This window comes from Euprymna scolopes, chromosome 14 (genome assembly GCF_053919585.1).
Source record: "Euprymna scolopes isolate OS-2025 chromosome 14, ASM5391958v1, whole genome shotgun sequence".
NCBI classification, from domain to species: Eukaryota; Metazoa; Mollusca; class Cephalopoda; order Sepiida; family Sepiolidae; genus Euprymna; species Euprymna scolopes.
The window spans coordinates 49,163,245-49,185,819 of NC_136495.1; the positions used below are offsets into that span (position 1 = coordinate 49,163,245).

General features: G+C 36.4%; 1 protein-coding gene across 5 annotated transcripts in view; it reads left to right on the forward strand.

The window, feature by feature from the left end:
* Positions 1–22,575, forward strand: part of LOC145292989 (N-acetyl-D-glucosamine kinase-like) — a 133,598-nt gene that overhangs the window by 39,158 nt on the left and 71,865 nt on the right. For 4 of the 5 annotated variants that reach the window (XM_080139238.1, XM_080139235.1, XM_080139237.1 and 1 more), the window contains exons 3-6: positions 5,418–5,516; positions 7,318–7,456; positions 10,218–10,331; positions 20,966–21,078. In XM_080139238.1, coding sequence (XP_079995364.1) covers positions 5,457–5,516; positions 7,318–7,456; positions 10,218–10,331; positions 20,966–21,078 — 426 coding nt within the window. In that variant the 5' untranslated portion in view covers positions 5,418–5,456. The remainder of the gene's footprint in view (positions 1–5,417; positions 5,517–7,317; positions 7,457–10,217; positions 10,332–20,965; positions 21,079–22,575) is intronic. The other variant, XM_080139234.1, reaches the window with a different exon arrangement.

Sequence of the window (22,575 nt, forward strand, 5' to 3'; positions counted from 1 at the left end):
TGAAATGTCAATGTTTTTTATGATAGCATGCACCTGAGCAGGGCTGATTTTCAGATCGTCTAGCGTGGCATCTGTCCGCATAGGAAATTCAGGTAGGAATTGGTTGGAAGGGTCCAGTGTGGAGTTTGAGGCAAACTGACTGGCAAGCATATTAGCCTTGTTGGTTGCTGAGCAAACAACCTTGTGATTGTTGGTTAGTGGGGGAATTATTGATTGCCTATTATTTACTACACTGTTGTAGATTTTCCAGAAGTCACGTGTTCCTAATTTTTGTGCTTCGATGCGTTTTTTAGTGGTTTCAGTAAATTCTCTCTTAGCTGTCGCTATTTCTTTCTTAACGTTACTTCTAGCTTCTATATACTTCTGTCTGTTTGAACTGGACTTATGTCGGTTAAATCTGTGGTATGCATGCTGCCTTTGAGCAATGGCAGTTGCGCAAGTAGAAGTAAACAATTGGGGAGAGTGGGGCTTGCTATAAAATTTCCGCATGGGAACATGTGCTTCAATTGCCGTTTTGAACTATTCAGTGGTCTCATTTGTGCACTGTTCAGCAGGAAGAGAAAAAATATTTACCCATGGGCATCTCTGATAAGATCTCTGATGGCTTCCCAGTCAGCCTTTTTATAATATCTCGTTGTTTTGAGCACTGGCTCTTCAGTTTTGGCTCTAGAGTTTAGTGCAATTTCGACCATTATCACTGCATGATCAGCATTCCCGAGTGGGCTGTCAGCATTTGTTATACAATCCTCGGGAACTGTGGTCAGAAACAGACCTAGAAGTGATGCGTGTTGTTCTTGCTGGTCAGGGAAACGGGTTGGAAACGTAACCATTTGTGATAGGGAGTGAGATATAGAGAAGCTATGTGTTGTGCTGCCCGCTGCATCTGTGTGAGTAGAGAATCCAAGCCAGTTTTTGTGGTGGACATTAAAGTCTCCAAATACATGTACTTGTGCGCTAGTGTCAAGGGAGAGTGCTGTGTCTATGCTGTCAGAAACTTTAGTCCTGGTGCAGTTCTGGGTTGTGGGAGAGTGATAGAGAAAATAAAAGTAGCTAATGTTATGTTGTATATTTAGTCTAAAGCACATAAAGGCTTGATCGTCCGATTCTAGGTTTGTTTCTCTAGTCAAGGGGAAATATTAAGGAAAACCCTTGAATGTGGAGACTAACACTACACATAAACGACACGAAAATGGCTACAGATACAAACATGAAGGAACATCACATGGAATCATGAAAACTGAAACTGTATAACTGAAAATACCGCCCCCGTTTTTGTTTTTTTGGTATCAGCATAAATGGGCACCACACCAATAATGAGGGTCAAGTAGGATGGAAAGACAGAGGAGAGAAAGCGCAAACCAGACCTCTGCTGGATGAGTGCAAAGAGGACTGGGATCTTGGGGAGGCTTATTGCTACCCAAATTCCAGTGAAGACCAACGGTCGCTGCCAACAAGAAATCAATGGTAAGCAACTGTTGTGATAACGCACATTCATCTGCAAAGTTTATCGAAAAAAGTGGAGACTATTGGAAGTCTGGGAAGATATATTGTCAATCAGACTCCAGAGAACATCACAAATTATTCTCAAAGAGAAATTTTTTATGATGGTCTATGTGAAAACTCCTAGTGAGTAAATAATAATTTATCACTTGTCTTGGGGAAGCTTCATCTTTTGACAAGCTTCTGGGCTTGACCTTTACTCCCGATCTGAAATGGAACACGTATATCCAATCCATTGCTATGGTCGCTAGAAAAATGGTGGGATCCTTCTACCGCTCCAGTAGATATCTCACTCCTGATGCAATTCTCTACCTATATAAAAGCCAGGTATGGCTAACGATGGAGTACTGTTGCCACATCTGGGCAGGAGCTACTAGAAGCAGCTTATCCTGCCTTGATAGAGTTCAAAATAGACTTTTTAGCTTAGTGGGAGATGCCCTTTTCTCTTCCCTGCAATCTTTTTCCCACAGAAGAGACGTTGCGAGCCTGTCTCTGCTTTGTCGGTATTTCCATAGCAAGTGCTTGTCTGAGCTCCAATCTAAGGCCCCCCCCCCACTGAACTTTCATGAATAACACTCATCTTTCTGAAACTACTGTCAATAATTTTCTCCACTCTTTATCTGTGCCTAAACCAAAATGTAGATTCCATGAACAAAGCTTCTTTCTTAGAACTGCATGCCTGTGGAAGTCTCTTCCGTTTGCCTGTTTTCCATCTGACTACAATTTTGTTGTCTTCAAATCCAATGTAAACAAATTCTTGATGGACCGTCCCCTTAACTAATCCAATTTACCAAATTTCCACTACTAATGATTACTATGATATTATCCCATTGTCTACTGTACACTCAATAACCCTTATCCTCGAGTAGCCTCTGGGCCTTGATAAGTGGTGACCCCTATGTGAAAAAAAATAATAAATAAATAAAATTCTACTGCCTCATCCTTTAGAAAACTATCTTCTTTCTAATTAAGGCCAGAGAAAGTCTGGATAAAGGCAACTGTGCTTCAATCTATGGTCTTCCCTCTCCAAACTTTCACGAAAAGCACTCGTCTAGCTAAAACCACTATCGATAATTTCCCACACTCTTTATCTGTGCCTAAACCTAAATGCAAATTCCATGAACAAAGCTTCTTTCTTAGAACTGCACACCTGTGGAACTCTCTCATGATTGCCTGCTTTCCAGCTGACTACAATCTGATTGTCTTCAAGTCTAACGTAAACAAGTTCTTGATGAACCATCCCCCTAAATAATCCAATTTACAAAATTCCCACTACTTATGTTTACTACGCTATAATCATATTTACTAATTTATACCCATTAACCCTTATCCTTAAGTGGCCTCCAGGCCTTGATAAGTGGTGATTCCTGTGTAAAAAAAAAAGAAGGTAAAACTCAAACACATTTCATATACGATCAGTTTATAAAAACACTAACAGGTTGTCCAGCATTGCCTGATTGGAAAATATGTTTAATATTATAAGTCATGCAGATTTTGTATTTATTATTATAGAACCAATTCTCTATCTATTATTATATTGTACCTAATATATAGTAGTGATTTCAAAAGTAAAATAAAATGACTTTTGTGCCATAACATATAGCTCTCCATCTTAATTACCTATACAATACTGCAAAAAATAACATTGTTTAACCTATAACTTTAATTAGTGTATGTGCAGAAAAAAGCGGTTATAGTCGACTTACACACACGCACATTAGGTCGAGGTCAATGATTTTTTTTTTCAATTTCGACCCCTTAGCAGCTATTTTACCAGGTAAAAACCAAATCAAAAGTGAGCTACGGGTATAAATACCCTATACATCAAATTTCAACTCTGTAGATAAAATATTCGGAGAGGAGTTTGGTAAAAGCTGTTCGAGCACACACAGACAAGGTCACTTTTATATTTTTTATATATATATATATATATATATATATATATATATATATATATATATATATATTTCGTATGCTAGAACCGTTTCATATTAAATTCTATGCAATTATGCAAAATGTAGAAACTGTGCATAAAGAGAATTCAGCATAATAGTGAAATGAAACTAATTATCTAATAAAGAAACCATGAAAAATGAATAAGTAATTAATTAACACTCGTTTTTTAAAGGAATATGCAAATTAGTTGCCATTCATGTAGTCATTCACATATCCATGACTGAGTATATTAAAAAGTTTGCTTTAATAATTTACAGTATGAAAAGACCACGAGGGCCAAAATCAACCACAACAATTTGACCAGTTTGTGGTTGGGGACCTGGAGGGGCGCCAACTTCCTTCCTGCTCCCTTCAGCTGGACAAACGACCCGGTTTGGATCCTTGGCATGACATACAGTTCTTGAGAGAGTGTAGAGCCACACTAAGGAACCTCCCAAGGTCCAGCGACCTTTCACAGCTCACTAGAAAAGAACTCTATAATGAATTAGTGTGGGAGGCCGGCGACGACCCGCTTGTCAAGTGTTTGGGGTTGTTGAAGATCACCTGGTGGAACTGAGCACCAGGTTCGAGTCATCTCAACAACTCCGTTTCCCTTGACCTGGCAATTGGCCCAAAACGCGTTGCTCTTCAATGCCAGAACAGGAAATGTCAGAACACACGTTCTTTGAATGCAGTGGACTCAGACGATACTTGCATATATAAACGAGGTGACAGCTCGCATTGATTCTGAGCAGCCTTGCCCACTGACATGTCTTATGTCATTCACAGCACCAAGCCACCGTGGGATAGGAAGAGATGAACAGTATTTTTACGATCCTGGCTATGGCCAAAATGGTGATATAGACATCTACAATGCAAGAGAAGTGCGAGGTAAAGATCAGATGTGATAGAAAAAGATTACTTCTGTGACCGAAGATGGATCAAAATAGCGAGCCTAATTTTTTGTTTTTTATTGTCTTGTTTTCGTAACTTTTCATGAAAAATATATAAATCAATGTCAGAGCAAGAAACAAACTCAACTTTATAAGTATATAGATAGATATATTAAATATAGACAGATATATTATATATATATATATATATATATATATATATATATATATATATATATATATATATATATATATAGAGAGAGAGAGAGAGAGAGAGAGAGAGATATTATGGCTAAAGAGATAACACCATGAAAATGAAATAAAAAAATTAAAGGTAGTTAGAATTCAAAGATCTCCAAACATTTTTGTTTTACATATAGATTATGATTTTTTATATTATGGACCCGCAGCATAGTGGATAGAGTACTTGGTAAACTTCAGTTGTAAAAGTTACACTTTTCTGGAGGTTAAAGGTTCAATTTTCAGTGCGGGTGACACCCAAAATACAATTGCAAATTAAAAAATACAATTGCAAATTAACTAGGACTTCTACCCAGTCATGGCTGATGAAACGAGAACAAGCTAACCCCATGGATTACATTAAGTGTTTCATTAAAAAATTCCATAGTGGTTCCCAAGTTTGACGGAAAGATTCTCGAGTTTGACAAAATACACCTGAAGAAGGTCGGAGGTTACATTGACCGAAACGTTGTGTAAATAACGCTCAAGATGAGAATAGTTGTCGGAAGAATCCAAATAATATGAATACAATTTTAGAGTATTATTTTATACTGCGAACTGTCTTAAAACACTTTTTTTTCAATTCAGAAGGGTGTTATCTGTTTTTAAAAGTAGTCACTGCGTTTTAAAATCTCACAAGTTCGAATTATTGTTGAGTTATCTCACTTTGTTTCTTGAGATTGTTTTAAAAAATGGATTAAATGGGTTCACTTTCATTGTTCGTCCCGTATTCTAGACTGACCTCATATTTGTTACATTGGAAATTTGATGATAAAATTTTAATCAAGTTTCATTTTTTTTCCCTCTTTGTGCTTTCATGGCAATTTTCATCTGAAAATAACAAAAAAGCTGATTGGTTTGGAGGAATGCGTCTCTCGTATCGGTAAGATGATTCGACGAGCAATTGATGGAATTCATATGAAATCCGGAATTCCCCTGAAATCCGTCGTAAGTTGATAGAAAAGAATATTTTTTATTTTATTTTTTTTCGCAAATGAGTCATCACTTATCAAGGCTAAATGCCACTCACGGATAGCGGTTAATGAGATGGATAGATTGTTATTTGAATGCTTGCGAATATTATGAGAGAATTGAAAATCTTCACATACCACTTACTCAAAACAGCAGTCGACTCAGAAAACAGCAATTCTTACTTCTCTGTCAGAAATATTATTCATATAACATAAAGACTAAAGAACTAGCGGGAACAAGAGTTAGGAGGTCGCTAAAAGTAAATGTAAGATCTACTTTATACTCTTCATGCTTGTCGTCAATCTTTCGGAGTCATCTTCTAATGAGAGAATATGAGGTATTATATTGTAGCAAGAATAGAATAGAATAGAACCATCGGGTAGTTTGGTTTGGTGTATGGGAAGCTTGCCTTTTTCTAGCTTTTTGCACCTCTTTTAGGAAGGAAGATTAATTTATCAATGACCCGAGATTATCCTTATCAGCCAACAGATCTGATTCAGGTTATTTTTATAACTGTTAGAAGACGGCATTTGACGCCCTTATGTGGATCATGGCCTACTTCTTATTTAGCCCAACCTTATGTCACATCCAGCTCTCATGAGGAGGTTAATAAATGCGAGTTAGTTTGGTTGGAATACCTGTCACATCGTTTTTACAGTCCATCTCGTTTACAGTTGTTTGGTCCTTTTAAAGAGCATCTGTTGTAAATAAAGTTTTCAAGCAGTACAAAGGGGAGAGAACTGTGCAAAAACTGCTAAAAACCCAATCAGAAAAAATGCATAAAGAATTTTAAATATCTTATAAAATAAAGTGACCATTTGCTTTCCTTGCTAAAATGAAACTCATTTTATTGAAACATTCACCGAGGGATTTTCATATGGCTTGTCAAAAAAAGAGATACTCTATGATTATGATTTAGTACTTACCTGTGAAACAATGGAAGGGCTACATCTTAAGTTAAAGACATGGAGGAATCCTATGGAAATTGAATGTCTGAGAGTGAATGCCACCTAGACCAAACTGATGATGAGTAGTTGGAGTGTCTCAAGAGAGAGGAAAATTTTTCTGCTCAGTTTTTGGAAGGAGAGATAGGAACATTGCGATTGTTTTGGTATTTGTAACCATTGAGTGCATAAGAATTTCGATGGAATTACAGCTAGGTTGAAAGATTATAAGCAGTTTGTAAGGCAATGGAGATAGATGAGAATTCTATATGTGGAGAAAGCATATCTGAACGGTGAAACTAATAAAATTGTTCAGAAGTTTTGTTATTTTGGTGGTACAATTTAAGCATAGGAAAGATATGATTGCAAGAGTGGAGATATGCATTGCATGGAGAGAAATGATATGAGAATGATATGATACATGTGTATTGTGAGACTTAAAGGTAGATTTAGATCTGATGACTTTAAACGATTCCATCTGGACAGTGTAGAGAGATGAACAGAAGACTTTGTTGATTCGATTACATTTTAAAAAATAGATGAGAGTGCTTGATGTATTAGGTGTAGAACAGTTGAGGTATTAGTGTCGGTTGATAGGAACGGTCAAGGAAAACATGGTATGAAGTGAGAAGGATGAATTTGAGAGAAAAAGGAATAAACAAATAAACGGGGAGAGATGGATCAGTTTGTAAGTCAATTTCTAAAAGCCGTCCAACACATGGCAGCATGTAAAATGGACGTTAAATCAATGATGATGATGATAATGATGATGATGGTTACATTTACCTTGCTAAACGCTTAGATTGATTATCCATTCTTATTTTCTTTTACAGGGTCTTGCTCTTGCCGGAAGTGAACACGAGAAATCAAAAAGAGAACTGAAGGAATTAATGATGGACAAATTTGATTGGATTGAATCTGTCGAGTCGTGTACGGATGCGCAATGTGCTTTATCGATGATATCAAAATCAGGTTAACAAAAAAAGCAACTTTTTTTTCTTCAACTTAACATCATGGCAAGAAAGAAAAAAAAATGCATAAAATTCTGAGGACGGAGTATAACTCCGAAATATTTTAAACAAATAAATATTTATTTATTGTTTATAATATTGCGTTGTAATTTGGTTTTCAAACGTATCCCTTACGTTTGAATTTTATCAAACAAAGTTATTAAACCCAACTATTTGTACTAACAATCTTCATTAATTTATGAATCTTCTACCAAAATATTCTATTTAATAATTAGTAAATTTATTAATTATAATTTGTGTATACATACTTATGAAAATGAAATTATAAACTATTATATATGTTTGTATGTACGAAACTAAACTAAGCTTAAAAAAACTAAGATAAAATTTAAAATGGCGTAATGGAAAAATAAAAAAGATATATGCAGCTTCTCTACCAATTTCCGGATTTTAATCATGTCAAATCACACTTCATTTCCTTTTGATGGATTGATTGTTGCTATTTCTTCTGATGAGTTAAGGGCAAAATAGATTCGCTGATTGATATAATAATTAAGCGATTGATTTTGCACTACAAATAGATACTGTCAAGAATTGTATAAGTCAACTGAATCAAAGGAATAAATTATAAGATGGTCAACATCATGAATTTTGGAATATAACCTTTTGTTTTTATTCTCTCTCCCTCTCCCTCTCTCTCTCTCTCTCTCTCTCTCTCTCTATATATATATATATATATATATATATATATATATATATATATATATATATGTATAGATTTATGCATATATATATATATATATATTTATGCATATATATATTTATGCATATATATATGTATAGATTTATGCATATATATATATATGTATATATTTATGCATATATATATATGTATATATTTATGCATATATATATTTATGCATATATATGTGTATTTATGCATATATATGTATATATTTATGCATATATATATATATTTATGCATATATATATGTATTTATGCATATATATATGTATTTATGCATATATATATATGTATGTATTTATGCATATATATATATATATGTATTTATGCATATATATATATGTATATATTTATGCATATATATATATGTATATATTTATGCATATATGTATATATGTATATATTTATGCATATATATATGTATATATTTATGCATATATATATGTATAGATTTATGCATATATCTATATATTTATGCATATATATATATATGTATATATTTATGCATATATATATATGTATATATTTATGCATATATATGTATATATTTATGCATATATATATATTTATATATATTTATGCATATATATATATTTATGCATATATATGTATATATTTATGCACATATATATATATGTATATATTTATGCATATATATATGTATATATTTATGCATATATATATGTATATATTTATGCATATATATATATATATATATATATATGTATATATTTATGCATATGTATATGTATATATTTATGCATATATATATGTATATATTTATGCATATATATATATATATATATATATATATATATATATATATATATATATATATAAACATGACATAAACTCTATAAACAAAACCAAGACTTCAAAAAAGGTGTTGATAGCAACAGAAAGTGTATTTCATTTTAAGTTACAATTGGTTCCATACAACTCTCTCTCTCTCTCTCTCTCTCTCTCTCTCTCTCTCTCTATATATATATATATATATATATATATATATATATATATATATATATATATATATATTTACACTCCCATTTATATATCTGTATACCTACACACATATGCATAATTTTCAATGTGATCTTTCTACACCTCTCCGTGTTGCAGACGTATTTATATACAGAGAGAGAGAGAGAGAGAGAGAGAGAGAGAGAGAGAGAGCGAGAGAGAGAGAGACAGACAGACAGACAGACAGACAGAGAAAGAGACAGAGAGAGAGGGAGAGAGAGAAAGAGAGAGATTAAATCACACAGAAATCCTACTTAAACTTATTAGATGTTTAATTTATAGACATAAAACCTGATTGACCAGGTAATTTATTTATTATCTGAAATGGACATTAATTCTCTAGGGTTTCAAATGGTCTGATTTCTCAGCACGAATCCTTAATTTCAAGAAGCCATCATTTTTTTTTCAGACAGCCTAACCAATTTATAAGATGATCTCTTCTCGTATTTTTTCTCATGGCAGGTATACCATTTGTAACGTGCATCTGTGTACTCCGCTAAAGATGCAACATTTTGTATGTTTACAAAGCATAATAATTACTTTTTTTTTGTTATAGCGTTGGCAAAAATTACTATCACAATGATGAAATGTTAAAAGTGAGATGCGTAAGTTAGATCATCTGTCTCTTTCCCTCTCTCCTCCTCGTTTTATCTCTGTCCATCACAGTGTGGTCAATGCATATTCAGTATAACACAAACTATATTTTTGGTACGACTGTTATATAAAATTAGCTAACCCGACCTATTATTGCCTTGCTGTATCCTCAATTTTTTTTGTAAAATTTATTTGTTATTTTTTATTCTACAAAGGACTCTATTTTTCTTGTGTTAATTAAATAAACAGCAAGCAGCAATGTAATTGATTTAAAACCGTTCAATAAACATCTTCAGACGAATTATTTGTTTAAAGATGTAACTTATTTTTATACTTGACAAAAGATTATAAAAAATGGCATGCTAATACATTCTATTAATTTTTTTCTTTTTCATTTGATTAGGAGCTGGAATGTTGCTTATCTCAGGCACCGGATCTTGTTGTCAGATAATTAACCCAGATGGTGTCTCAAGGCAATGTGGTGGTTGGGGGAATATTCTTGGAGATGAGGGTTCAGGTTGGATTTGTTTTTATTTTCATAAGAATATTGATAATCGTTTGATTTTCATCCTTATGTGATCAAATACAATTATAGCAACTTTTGAGAGATTATCCACAGTGTCCTTAAACATGCAGAAGCCGTCAAATCCAGGTATCCCATTCACCGTAATGTCCATATTTGTTTAGTTTGGTTTGGTTATTGAAGCACGCCTATGCTGTTAGCAGAATCACTAATGAATCGACATAGGTTCATTGCAGATATGCCAGTAACAAAAGGAAAAGAAACGCATAAATGGACCGTGCGTGAATATTTCTTGCTTTTAGGATTGGACGAAACGAAAACGTCTGGTCGCTTAGTATGCTGATTCAAAAAAAAACAAAAAAAAAAAACAAAAAAAAAAAACAACAACAAAAGACACAAAAAAAAAGAGGGGAGAAATTTGGCGAACTTGACGAAAAACGTTTTTTAAAGTAACTAGTATTTAAACCTCTCAAGACGTTTCACTTATCTTACATTTAAATTTCTGTTGAGTCTCATCTTCTAGTGTGAGTTGCCTTAAATTTTATGTTTTCATTCACACTTTCAGGATGTTATCTTTTTGTAAAGGTGATCACTGAGTTTCGACTGTGGGTATAATGAGACGTATTTCGTCCTTAAAATAAAAAAGTAAAATAATTTAAGTGACTTAAAAGTCTATAAGTATTTTTTATTTATTTTTATTTTGTTTTTGCAAAATAAAATAAACGCTTTATATAATAAGTCTCTGATGTTTGGTAGATTCTTTTCAATCAGGAATATTAATTTTTTGGTTAAAAAACAAACCATTTTCACTTTCATTGTCCGTCCCTAGAAACATACAATGTTTGTCTTAAAAGTAATGGGATTGAGGTCATTTCAATAATAAAAAGCAAGCTCCCCCTTTCAAATTACTAGAATCTAATAGATTTTCCTATCTTTCTCTGCCATATCTAATATGCACTGCTGAAGAAAAAGTTGCATGGAGCAAGATCAGATGCGATTGTTCCAGTATGGTCGCGTTCTTTCTATTCATCTCTCAGAGTTCATCATTCATTTCGCAGTGCTCATATCTGAACGATTGAAAACTAGGATTATTGTTAATAAATGTTACCTTTTGTTTATGATAACATTTTTCTTCTTCAGATGTCTCTTAATATTTCTCATATGAAGCAAATCCTAGTCAAATCAGTAAATATTACATGGCTCCTGGACTACCATCAAATTAACACTATGCAATCATTTACCTCTTAATTTGTTTAAACATTTGCATCGTTTAAAATCATAACTTGTCTTCTGGCTAGTGTCGTCATTTGTGCATGTATGTTTTCCCCCATGGACTGAGATCAACTCTGTTAACTGCAATCAAAAGCCATCTGACATGCTCTTGCATTAATTATTTAATCAATTCAACAACGACCTTAGATGAATGATTTATTAGGTTGGTGCAAAAATAATGTCGTTTTTTGATGTTCAACTTCAAAAGATCTGTAGGGGAAAAGAAGTTTAAGTGAAATTAAATCTCTTTGGCCCAAACAAAATAATAATAAAAAGAAGGAATAAAACAAAATGACACCGCATTTATTTTTCAACAAAAACAACAAGATGAATAAGCAAAAGGTCCGATCGGTGAAAGTTCTTACGAAGTCATTATGATTAGAATGTTAAATGAAAGTCCTTCGTGGAATTAATAAGGTTCGAAGGTAAAAGTCTTGTGTGAAAATAATGTCCTTATTTCAAGGTTTGTGTTTTAACTGGCGAAGTTCGCCTTATTTAAAAGTCCCATGAGGAAAGTAATTTGTGAGGAAAGCAATTCGTTGTTATTAATTAGAAAATGTGCGGAATGGGTGCGTGTGTGCATAAGGGTGATTTTTGGGTGCCTGCGTGGCGTGTGTAATCATGGTTTTGGCGGCTTTGACAGCAACGATGTTATGAAAACGAGAGACATGTTCTCATGTGACGTCGAAGCAAGACGAAAGGAAAAAGAAGGGAAGAAAGAATGTTTGATACGTTTTTATACATTTTGGACCAGCTCATAAAAAAAGATTGCTACTGCTGATATTTTGATTTTTGGAAAAGCGTTAAAAAGACAATCTTCCAAATTTTCTCATTGGTTGCTTGTGTCACATGATACTGTCGTCAACTACGTCCGGCAGAAATATTTTAATTTTACTTTTGTTGTTGTGAGAAAAAGTGTGCGGGCGTATTTGAAATTATGCCGTTGCTAGAAGAATTTATTTTTGTGCAAAATGCGCAGGAAATTGAAATGAATAAACGTTCGTTTATTAGCACGCGAGCACGTGTGTGTGTGTGTGTGTGTGTGTGTGTGTGTGTGTGTGTGACTGTGCAGATCATAACTCCTTTCATGATAAAGTTTATTAATCAAAATAAGAACCATTAGAATCGACACATTTTTGACAATGAGAAACAAGTTTATTTATCCCATTAGCATAGAAATCCCGAGTTCTGGAAATGATGAAGTCATTGAAGGCTGATTCAGCATCATCTCGGCTTTTGAAGCATTTTTCATGCAGGAAGTTTTCAAGATGCTTGAAAACGTGATAATCGGTGGGCGAGAGGTCTGGTGAATATTGCAGATGAAGCAGAGTTTCATAGCCAATTTGTTCAGCTTCTGCAGGGTCAGTTGAGCAACATGCAGGCGAGCGTTGTCATGGAGGTAAATTGGTCCCTTCATATTGACCAATCTTGGGCACATATGTTGGAGCCTCTGGTGCATTTTGTCAATTTATCATCAATACTTCTCTGCCGTACTCATTTCGCTCGGATTCAAGAAACTGTGATGGATGAGATCGGCCACAGACCACCAAACAATCACCATAACTTTTTTTGGTGCAATTACGGCTTCGGGAAGTGTTGTGGAGCTTCTCTGGCATCCAACCACTGAGCCGAACACCGCCGGTTGTCATAGAGGATCTACTTCTCATCACAATCTGCTCGAGAAATGGGTCGTTTTTGTTGCGCAAAAGGAGTGTAGAAGACACCTGAAAACAACAATTTTTTTGATTATTGTTCAATTCATGCGGTACCCATTTATCTAACTTTTTTGACTTTTCTATTTGCTTCCTGTGTAGTTTTGTGAGGATCTGATCTTTTTTTTTTTTTTTACATAGGCGCCACCACTTATCAAGGCCGATAGGCCACTCAAGGATAAGGGTTAAAGAATGTAGAGTAGTCAAAAGGACAATGTAGTAATGGAAGTTCGGTAAATTTGTTAACTTAAGTGGAATGGCTCATCAGAAACTTGTTCACGTTGGACTTGAAGACAACCATATTATAGACAGCTGGAAAGCAGGAAAACGGAAGACAATTCCACAGGCGTGCAGTTCAAAGAAAAAAGCTTTGTTCATGGAATCTACGTTTAGGTTTAGGCACAGATAAAGAGTGGGGAAAATTATTGATAATGTTTTCAGCTAGTCTAGTGTTTCTTGTGAAAGTTTGGCGAGGGGGGACCATAGATTGAAGCTCAGTCGAACACTTTCCATGAAAATAACGATAAAGCAGAGACAAACTCGCAACATCTTTTCTGTGAGATAGAGGTTGCAGCGAAGAGAAAAGGACATCTCCCACCAGGCCACAAAGTCTATTTTGAACCCTATCAAGGCAGGACAAGTCTTTTCTAGCAGCTCCTGCCCATATGTGGCAACAGTACTCCATCCTTGGACGTATCTGGCTCTTATATAGATAGAGAATTGCATCAGCAGTGAGATATCTACTGGATCGATTGAAGGATCCGACCATTTTTCCAGCGGTCTTGGCAACAGATTTGATGTATGTATTCCATTTCAGATCAGGAGTAAAGGTCAAGCCCAGAAGCTTGTCAAAACTTGAGGCCTCCCCAAGACGAGAGCCATTCATTTTAATTGATGCTAGATGGGGATCAGAATGTTGATGATGTAAAGATAGAAGCTTGGTTTTAGATGCATTAAAAGTAACCAGCCACTCCTTTCCCCATTGTACAACGTGATCAAGATCAGAGGAGAGAGAATCGGAGAGAACTTGGTCGTTTACTGTCTTAGATGTGCTACCATAGATGGTAGTGTCGTCAGCAAAAATGTCTACGAATGATGTAAGGATGCGATTTGGAAGATCATTAATGTAGATCAGGAAAAGAGTTGGGCCCAGGATGGACCCCTGAGGGACTCCAGCATTTATACTGTGAGCTTCTGATTTTTGCCCATCAACTACTACTCTTATGAGCCTATCAGAGAGAAATGATTTAATAATTGAGAAGACATTTTCAGCTATACCATAGCTGGAGATCTTGTGAAGTAAACCTTTATGCCATACCCTATCAAAGGCCTTTGATATGTCAAGAGCAATCGCCCTAGAAAGGTTGCCTCTGTTGAGAGATTCGCTAATCCTATAAGATATAACTGTAAGAACATCTGCTGTAGATCTAGCAGAACGGAAACCATATTGTGTGTCACTAAGAAGGTTATTTTTGCTGAGATGGTTGATTACTTCTCTATTTAACACAAATTCCAGCAACTTACTCATGATGCACAGGAGACTTATTGGCCTGTACTGAGAGGGGGATGAACGATCACCTGAATTCTTAAATACAGGGCATACTGATGAGATTTTCCAGGGTGATGGGAAGCAATTCTCCTTAAGACAACGTTTAAACAGTTTTGTAAGTATGGGTGCTAGTTCTGGTTGAAGTTTTTTGAGTACTATAATTGGAATACCGTCAGGGCCGGTTGCTTTGCATAGACAGATTCATACCATCTAAAAAATTAGAACAAAAATCTACCAGCCAGCCAGCCAGCCAGCCAGCCAGCCATGGTTTTCCCCAGAATGTGCTGCTGCCATCGCACACAGAAATCACTTTTTCCATAGCTACCAACGTAATAGATGCACTGAGACTAAAGCTGCTTTCAGGAACACCAACAACCACTGTAAAAGAATAATAAAAAATGCAAGAGAGCTATATGCCCAGTCTGTTAAATCCAAAGTAGCTGATCAGCGGCTTGGTTCCCACCAGTTTTGGCAAATAACAAATAGGATCCTGAACAGAAGTATGCGTTCTATCCCAACCATTATCAACGGACCAGAGGTCATCTCCTCAGCTTCAAACAACGCCAAATTATTTGGCAAGAACTTTGCAGCTAAGTCTACCCTATGCGACGAAGGCCATCAACTCCCCATATTTCCTCCTATAACATAGAACACGCTAGGTAACATACAAATATCTGTGCATGAGGTCGCCAAGCTAATCAAGAACCTTGATTCCAGTAAACCAACTGGCCCTGACGGCATCCCAATTATAGTGTTAAAAAAGCTTCAACCAGAACTTGCTCCCATACTTACGAAACTGTTTAAACGTTGCCTTAAGGAGAAGTGCTTTCCAACACCCTGGAAAACCTCATCAGTATGCCCTGTATTTAAGAACTCGGGTGATAAGTCATCTCCCTCTCAGTACAGACCAATAAGTCTCCTGTGTGTCATGAGTAAGTTGCTGGAATCCATATTAAATAGAGAAATAGTCAACCACCTCAGCAGAAATAACCTTCTTAGTGACACACAATATGGTTTCCGTTCTGCAAGATCTACCGCAGATGTGCTAACGGTTATATCTCATAGGATCAATGAATCTCTTGACAAAGGCTTCCTTTCCAGGACATTTGCTCTTGACATATCAAAGGCCTTCGACAAGGTATGGCATAAAGGCCTACTTCACAAGATCTCTAGCTACGGTATAACTGGAAATATTCTCTCTATCATTAAATCATTTCTCTCTGATAGGCTCATAAGAGTAGTGGTTGATGGACAAAATTCAGAGGCCTGCAGTATTAATGCTGGAGTCCCTCAAGGGTCCATCCTAGGCCCAACTCTCTTCCTGATCTACATCAATGATCTCCCTAAACACATACTTAAATCATTCGTTGACATTTATGCTGATGACACGACCATCTACAGCAACACATCAAAGGCTGTAAATGACAAAGCTCTCTCTAATTCTCTCTCCTCTGATCTCTAACGAGTGGTTCAGTGGGGGAAGACGTGGCTGGTTACCTTTAATGCATCTAAAAACCAACTCCTATCTTTACATCATCAACGCTCTGATCCCCATCTGGCATCAATTGAAATTGATGGCTCTCGTCTAGGAGAAGCCCCATGTTTTGACAAGCTTCTGGGCTTGACCTTCACTCCTGATCTGAAATGGAACACGTACATCAAGTCTGTTGCCAAGGTCGCTGGAAAGATGGTGGATCCTTCTACCACTCCAGAAGATATCTCACTACTGATGCAATTCTCTATCTATATAAAAGTCAAGTACGTCCAAGGATGGAATACTGTTGCCATATCTGGGCAGGAGCTGCTAAAAACAACCTATCCTGCCTTGACAGAGTACAAAATAGACTTCGTGGCTTAGTGGGGGATGCCCTTTTCTCTACCCTGCAACCTCTCTCCCACAGAAGAGACGTTGCGAGCCTATCCTTGTTTTATCGTTATTTCCATGGCAGGTGCTCATCTGAACTCCAATCTCTGGTCCCCCCTCGCTAATTTTTCACGAAAAACATCCGTCTAGCTGAATCCACTGTGAAAAATTTCCCCCACTCTATATCTGTGCCTAAATCAAAACGTGGATTCCATGAACAAAGCTTCTTTCTAAGAACTGCATGCCTGTGGAACTTTGTTCCGTCTGCCTGCTTCCCTCCTGACTACAACTTGGATGTCTTCAAGTCCAACGTAAACAAATTCCTGATGAACCGCCCCCTTAAGTAGACACTCTAAAATATCCACACTAACGTACTTACAATAACCCTCATCTATGAATGGCTTCCGGGCCTTGATAAGTGGTGACCACCTTGTAAAAAAAAAAAAAAATCAATTAAGGCTTTCAAATGTTTATTATCAACTGCAGTTGGCCGGACGTGACCATCTTCATCTTTGAGGCTCTTGTCACCATTGCAACATTTCTTGAACCATTGTTGGGCCACACATTCGTTAGTGGTTCTTGGGTCAAATGCATCATTGATTTCACGAGCTGTCTCAGCATCTTTTCAGCCTAGTTTTAACTGGAACAAGAAAAGCGTGTGGATTTGAATTTTGATCCATGCTGTCGAAAAGCCTGCAAAAATAAATTGAATGAAGAGACAGAGAACGCTAATGAATAATACGGTTCGATAGAGCGAAAAATGTGCTTCAAAATGATATATAACATGGCTATATATATATATATATATATATATATATATATATATATATATATATATATATTTCATGATTTTCTTGTGGGTACAAAACTTTATTAAGGCAATCATGAAGGGAAGACGTATTCCTCCGGAATTCATTTTATATTAAAAAAAAGACCAAGGAGAAAAGGAAAATGGATAGCGACTAAAACATAAAAGTAGGGAAATAAAGAAATAAAAAAGTCATTGACGTGTTTCGCCCTCACTCATCAAAATTGGAATCGAGGGATTCATTTTTTAGTAATTTGTTTTCCTTAATGATAAAATCTAAAAAAAGTGACGGGAGCAAGAGCAATCGTATGGGGAATATATATATATATATATATATATATATATATATATATATATATATATATATATTTCTATCAATGAATTAATTCAGAAATCATATATAAAGTAACATATGTGAGTAAACGATATTGTTTTTGCACCAACCTTTGGCCAGTAGGTTGAAAGGTGAAAATGGGATAGAAAGATAGACAGTTAATTTCTTAATTTTTAATCCCATTGATTACTTATATTCTCATTAAATTAATGTGGTATGTCTCCACTGAAACGTTCACAAAGACTAATAATTATTTAAAAATCATCTTAAGCATTGCTTCTTATGTTCTCTGCCGCAACGTAAAAGGACCCAGCAGTTTTCAAGCTATTTCGGCTTACAAATGGAAGGCAAAGCATTCGATATTCGTCTGATTCCTGAATTTCATGGCATCTCCTCTGATCACACTGTGTCTGAATGGTTGAAACAGGGTGAGCTGGTGTGCGGAATGTGTGGGGTTGATAACGTTGAGTGTGTTCTACACACTGGCGCACTGTCCATATGCCAATGATCAGCCCATGACCAGAGGGCGGATTTGAAGCAAGTAAAATGAACCCTTTTTGTGGCTTTCATGCTAGATTCCTTTGTGGCATATGACAAGTTTATCTCCCATCGTTTGAGCACAGAGGAAACAGTCAACATATACTTGGGTTATCTGCAGGATCTTGCACGGTTAATAGAAAAGATGGCGCAGTCTCGTTTTTATGTCAGAACTCCTCAGTTCCATTAGACAACAGTTGTGAGTATCCTCCATAATGGAACAGATAATCCTGGAGTAGATTCTTGTGAGGGCCCAGGCTCTAATGACAGAGGAGGCAGAAGTGAAGGAACCTGGGAGATGCAGAATTCTTCCTCATGTGCTTGTGGACCAACCTTCAACCTCTGACCAGCAGGGTGCAGTTACAGTGCAGTCCCACAATTGTAGAGGTCTCAATCACTTTGCCAGAAATTTCTGGCAGCCTGGGGGCAAAGCAGGCAGAGTGCTTCCAGAGATAAACTGTTATCAATTTAAGAAGCAAGGACATGTGGCATCTAAGTGTCCAGGAAACAAGGCAAGGGGCGAGAGGCCAGCACCACTCTCTCCCCACATAAACCAGAAGAGGTGCTCCCTGTGATAAAGGTAAAGGTTGGTAGATTAGATTTAAACAACTTCTGGGGATGGACATCATCAATAAATTTGGTGGTGTGCATATCGATAAGGGAGGCAAGGTACATTTTGCTTAGACGACTTTTGCTCTGGGTGGGACAATAGAGCTGGAACTGCCTGGCTTTTGTGCAGAGTTTGACCATGTAATGGAAGTGGTCTGGTGATCAGCTGCCACAAAAATTATGCAACAGAATACCAGAGTATAATATCCTTGCAAAAGCTTGTGCACACTATGATACCGAACTACATGGCTGGATTGATGCAATTAAGAGGAACACTAAGCCTGTGTAATTCGCCTGCACTGCATCCATGAGCTCGGTCGGGTTGAACCAGATCAAAATTGTTCACCAACAAAGTTGCCATTCTGGCGTGAAACTGGCACTCTACTTTGTGAAACAAATTAACTCTGAGGTTTCCAAAACCACTGTGAGAACTGTTGTCAAAGAATGCGAAGAGTGTCAGTTGATCAGTCTGTCACCCATACATGGGTCAAAGGAGGCTTTAAATGTTAAACAGACATGCCATAGAATAGTGACGGATATCACTCATTAGGATGAGGCCTATTTTTGACATTGATTGACTGCAGCCCCGCTTGGTTTGCTGCCTGGCAATGCCTTGTTCAGCAAGATGCGAAAAGTATAATCAACCAGCTAAAGACTCTTTTCTATGAACAAGGACCATTATCAGAAATTCTAATGGATAATGACATTGCCTTTTGGAGCAGCTTGTTTAAAGCCTTTATGGATGAATGGAGAATCACACTTCGATTTCATTGTGCATGTGTCCCCTCTGGTAACAACATCATCGAACGATGTCATAGAAGTGTAAAAAGGATTGCAACCAAAAAACGGTGTACTATACTGGAGGCAGTATACTGATACAATGTTATGCCGAAGATGACGTCGTCTGCTACAGCACCTGCCAATATGGTCTATTGGGACCATATATGACTTAAAGGAATTGACGAAACAATGGCATCGATAGAATATCAACAGCAAACTGTCTTCAAAACAGGTAACCAAGTGTGGGTAAAGGCTCCACATGGACGATGTACCACAAAGTATGGAGTGGAACATGTGACTGGGAGTACCAGTATGCAGAATATATTAGTTGATGGAATAGTGGGGCCTACCAATGCCCTCCTCTGATTCGCCTTTGGAGAGTGGAAGTGAGAGATTGTGACCATCAATGAGACGCTTGGTGAGCAGACACCCAATGTATATGGCTCATCTGATAACATTCCGGATGAAGATGCAGTGAGTATGGGTACTATTCCTAATGAAGACATGATGATTGTGTCACCATGAAGAAGCACATGGTGCAAAAGACCACTCCTCATGTGTTCCATGCGTGATCATAGGATCAGGGGGAGTGTAATAGTAATACTCTGACGTACACACCTCTAAAAGACAGAGGGTCTGCTCTGTCTGCTGTCGATATCTAGGGACTGGGAGAAGAAGAAGAAGAAGAAGAAGAAGAAGAAGAAGAAGAAGTGGTAGGCATGGTCGGTTTTATAGGGGAAAAAAAAGGCGAGATTAACTGCGAGAATTCCCGAGACTTCAAAGGTATAAGAGACCAAACTCGGACGGATAGGGGGCTGTGCTTTTGCTCAAAACAGAAAACCAGTGATAGAAGAGAAAAGTTTCTTTCAAAAGAGAGTTCCAGAATGTAAGGCAGAAGGACCCAGCAGTTTTCAGTGTCGTAAATGTTTATTGTTTTCAACATAGTGCTAGATTTATCAAATCAAATATATTTGAGCTAATATTTATACTAAAAAACATAGCCACCAACATTTAACACCAGCATATTATAATACAATCCGTTTATAGCTATTTCTCCCATATCTCACACAGCATATGCATTCCCTTTTATTTTCAGATCTATCTCGTATATTTGCAAGTGCATTTGTAAAAATGTTCATATGTTTATACATTTATTGTTTCAGCTTATTGGATTTCTTTTAAGGCGATCAAAACCATTCTTAATCATGAAGATGGTTTAGAGACAAGTCTGCACGACATTTCATATATAAAAGAAGCAATTCATAAATATTTTGAGGTAATAATCTTTATCTATCTATCTATCTATCTATCTATCTATCTATCTATCTATCTAAATGTCTGTGTGAGTACACTAAGAAAAAGAGAATATTTTTGGGAGAAGGCAATAGAAGCAATCTAGAGATTCTAAGTGCCCCACCCAGGAGTTATGGGACAGAACCCCCACCTTAAAACTTCAAATATATCTCATTTTTATGAAATTTAAATTATATGTATAACATTTTTGTTAGAATAAATTGCTTTGACTCTTCCGGAAATAAAGGATCTTAGTTATTCCCCTTGGCCGGAATTAATGATTCCGCCATATTGATTCTCAGAAAACATGTGCATACTTTTAAGTTGATAAAACCTTTACAAAAGGCATCCCTGTTTACTCTTTTATCTCTACTTATCATTTCAATTTTATCAACTTAAAAAAAGAAATGAACAAATTACTGCATCCGGACAGATTTAACGTAGAACCAACAGCTCCAAATTCGGAAAAATCTATAAACACTGGAAATTGACGTTCGAGTATTACTTACACACTTTAAACAACGGGGAAATAGAAAATAATGCACAAAATCTCTTCGCCTTGATTAATTCAGTCTTAGTGACAATATTCGAAATAATAAGCGATGCTACAGATTACAACGGCGCCATAGAAACGCTAGACGCTGTTTACATAAAACCGGCAAACGTTATATTTAACCGACATCAACTTCTGACAAATAAACAGAAACCGGTACAAACTATCGACGATTTCATGCAACAACTGGAAGTACTTGCCAAATCTTGCAAATTTCAAGCAGTAAGCGCTGAGGAGAACAAAAAGCAATACATCCGTGATGCTTTCATTAGCGGCATTTCCTCCTCATCTATTCGTCAGCGCATACTCGAAAAACTATTCTCAACTCTACAAGAGACCTTTACAATGGCTAGGTCTCTAGAAAAAGCGAAGAAGCATACAATAAGTTTCTATAACTACCCAAACATAGCCGCTACCGTAATTAAACCAGAAGATACTCCCTTAGCCACTATAAAAGGAAATACCCTACCAAAAGGAATTTGTTTCTTCTGTGGGAACACACGAGATTCACAGGTGATGTCTCCTGCGCATACTGCTGAATGTAGGAAATGTAAAAAAAAATGGCCATTGGGCGAAGGTATGTAAATCTTCTTCCTCCACTGCTGCTGTGTTATACGACTCGGACTCCCCCCTCCCCGCCCACTCTCTCCTGACTAGGAACGGGTGCCAAAGACATTACATACACGAAATGCAAAATAAATGGGCAAGTAGTGAATGCTATGGTAGACTCCAGCAGCGTGGGAACGTTTATCAGCAAAAATACAGCAAGAAAGCTGAAACTTTTTATTATTCCCAAACAGAAAACCGTAGCATTGGCGAACCCTAATCATCATGCCAAAATCATCAGCGAAACTATTGTTGACATCTCCCTAAACAGTAAAAACAACCACGCCATAGATTTACAGAACTGGATGCCTATCCTATGCC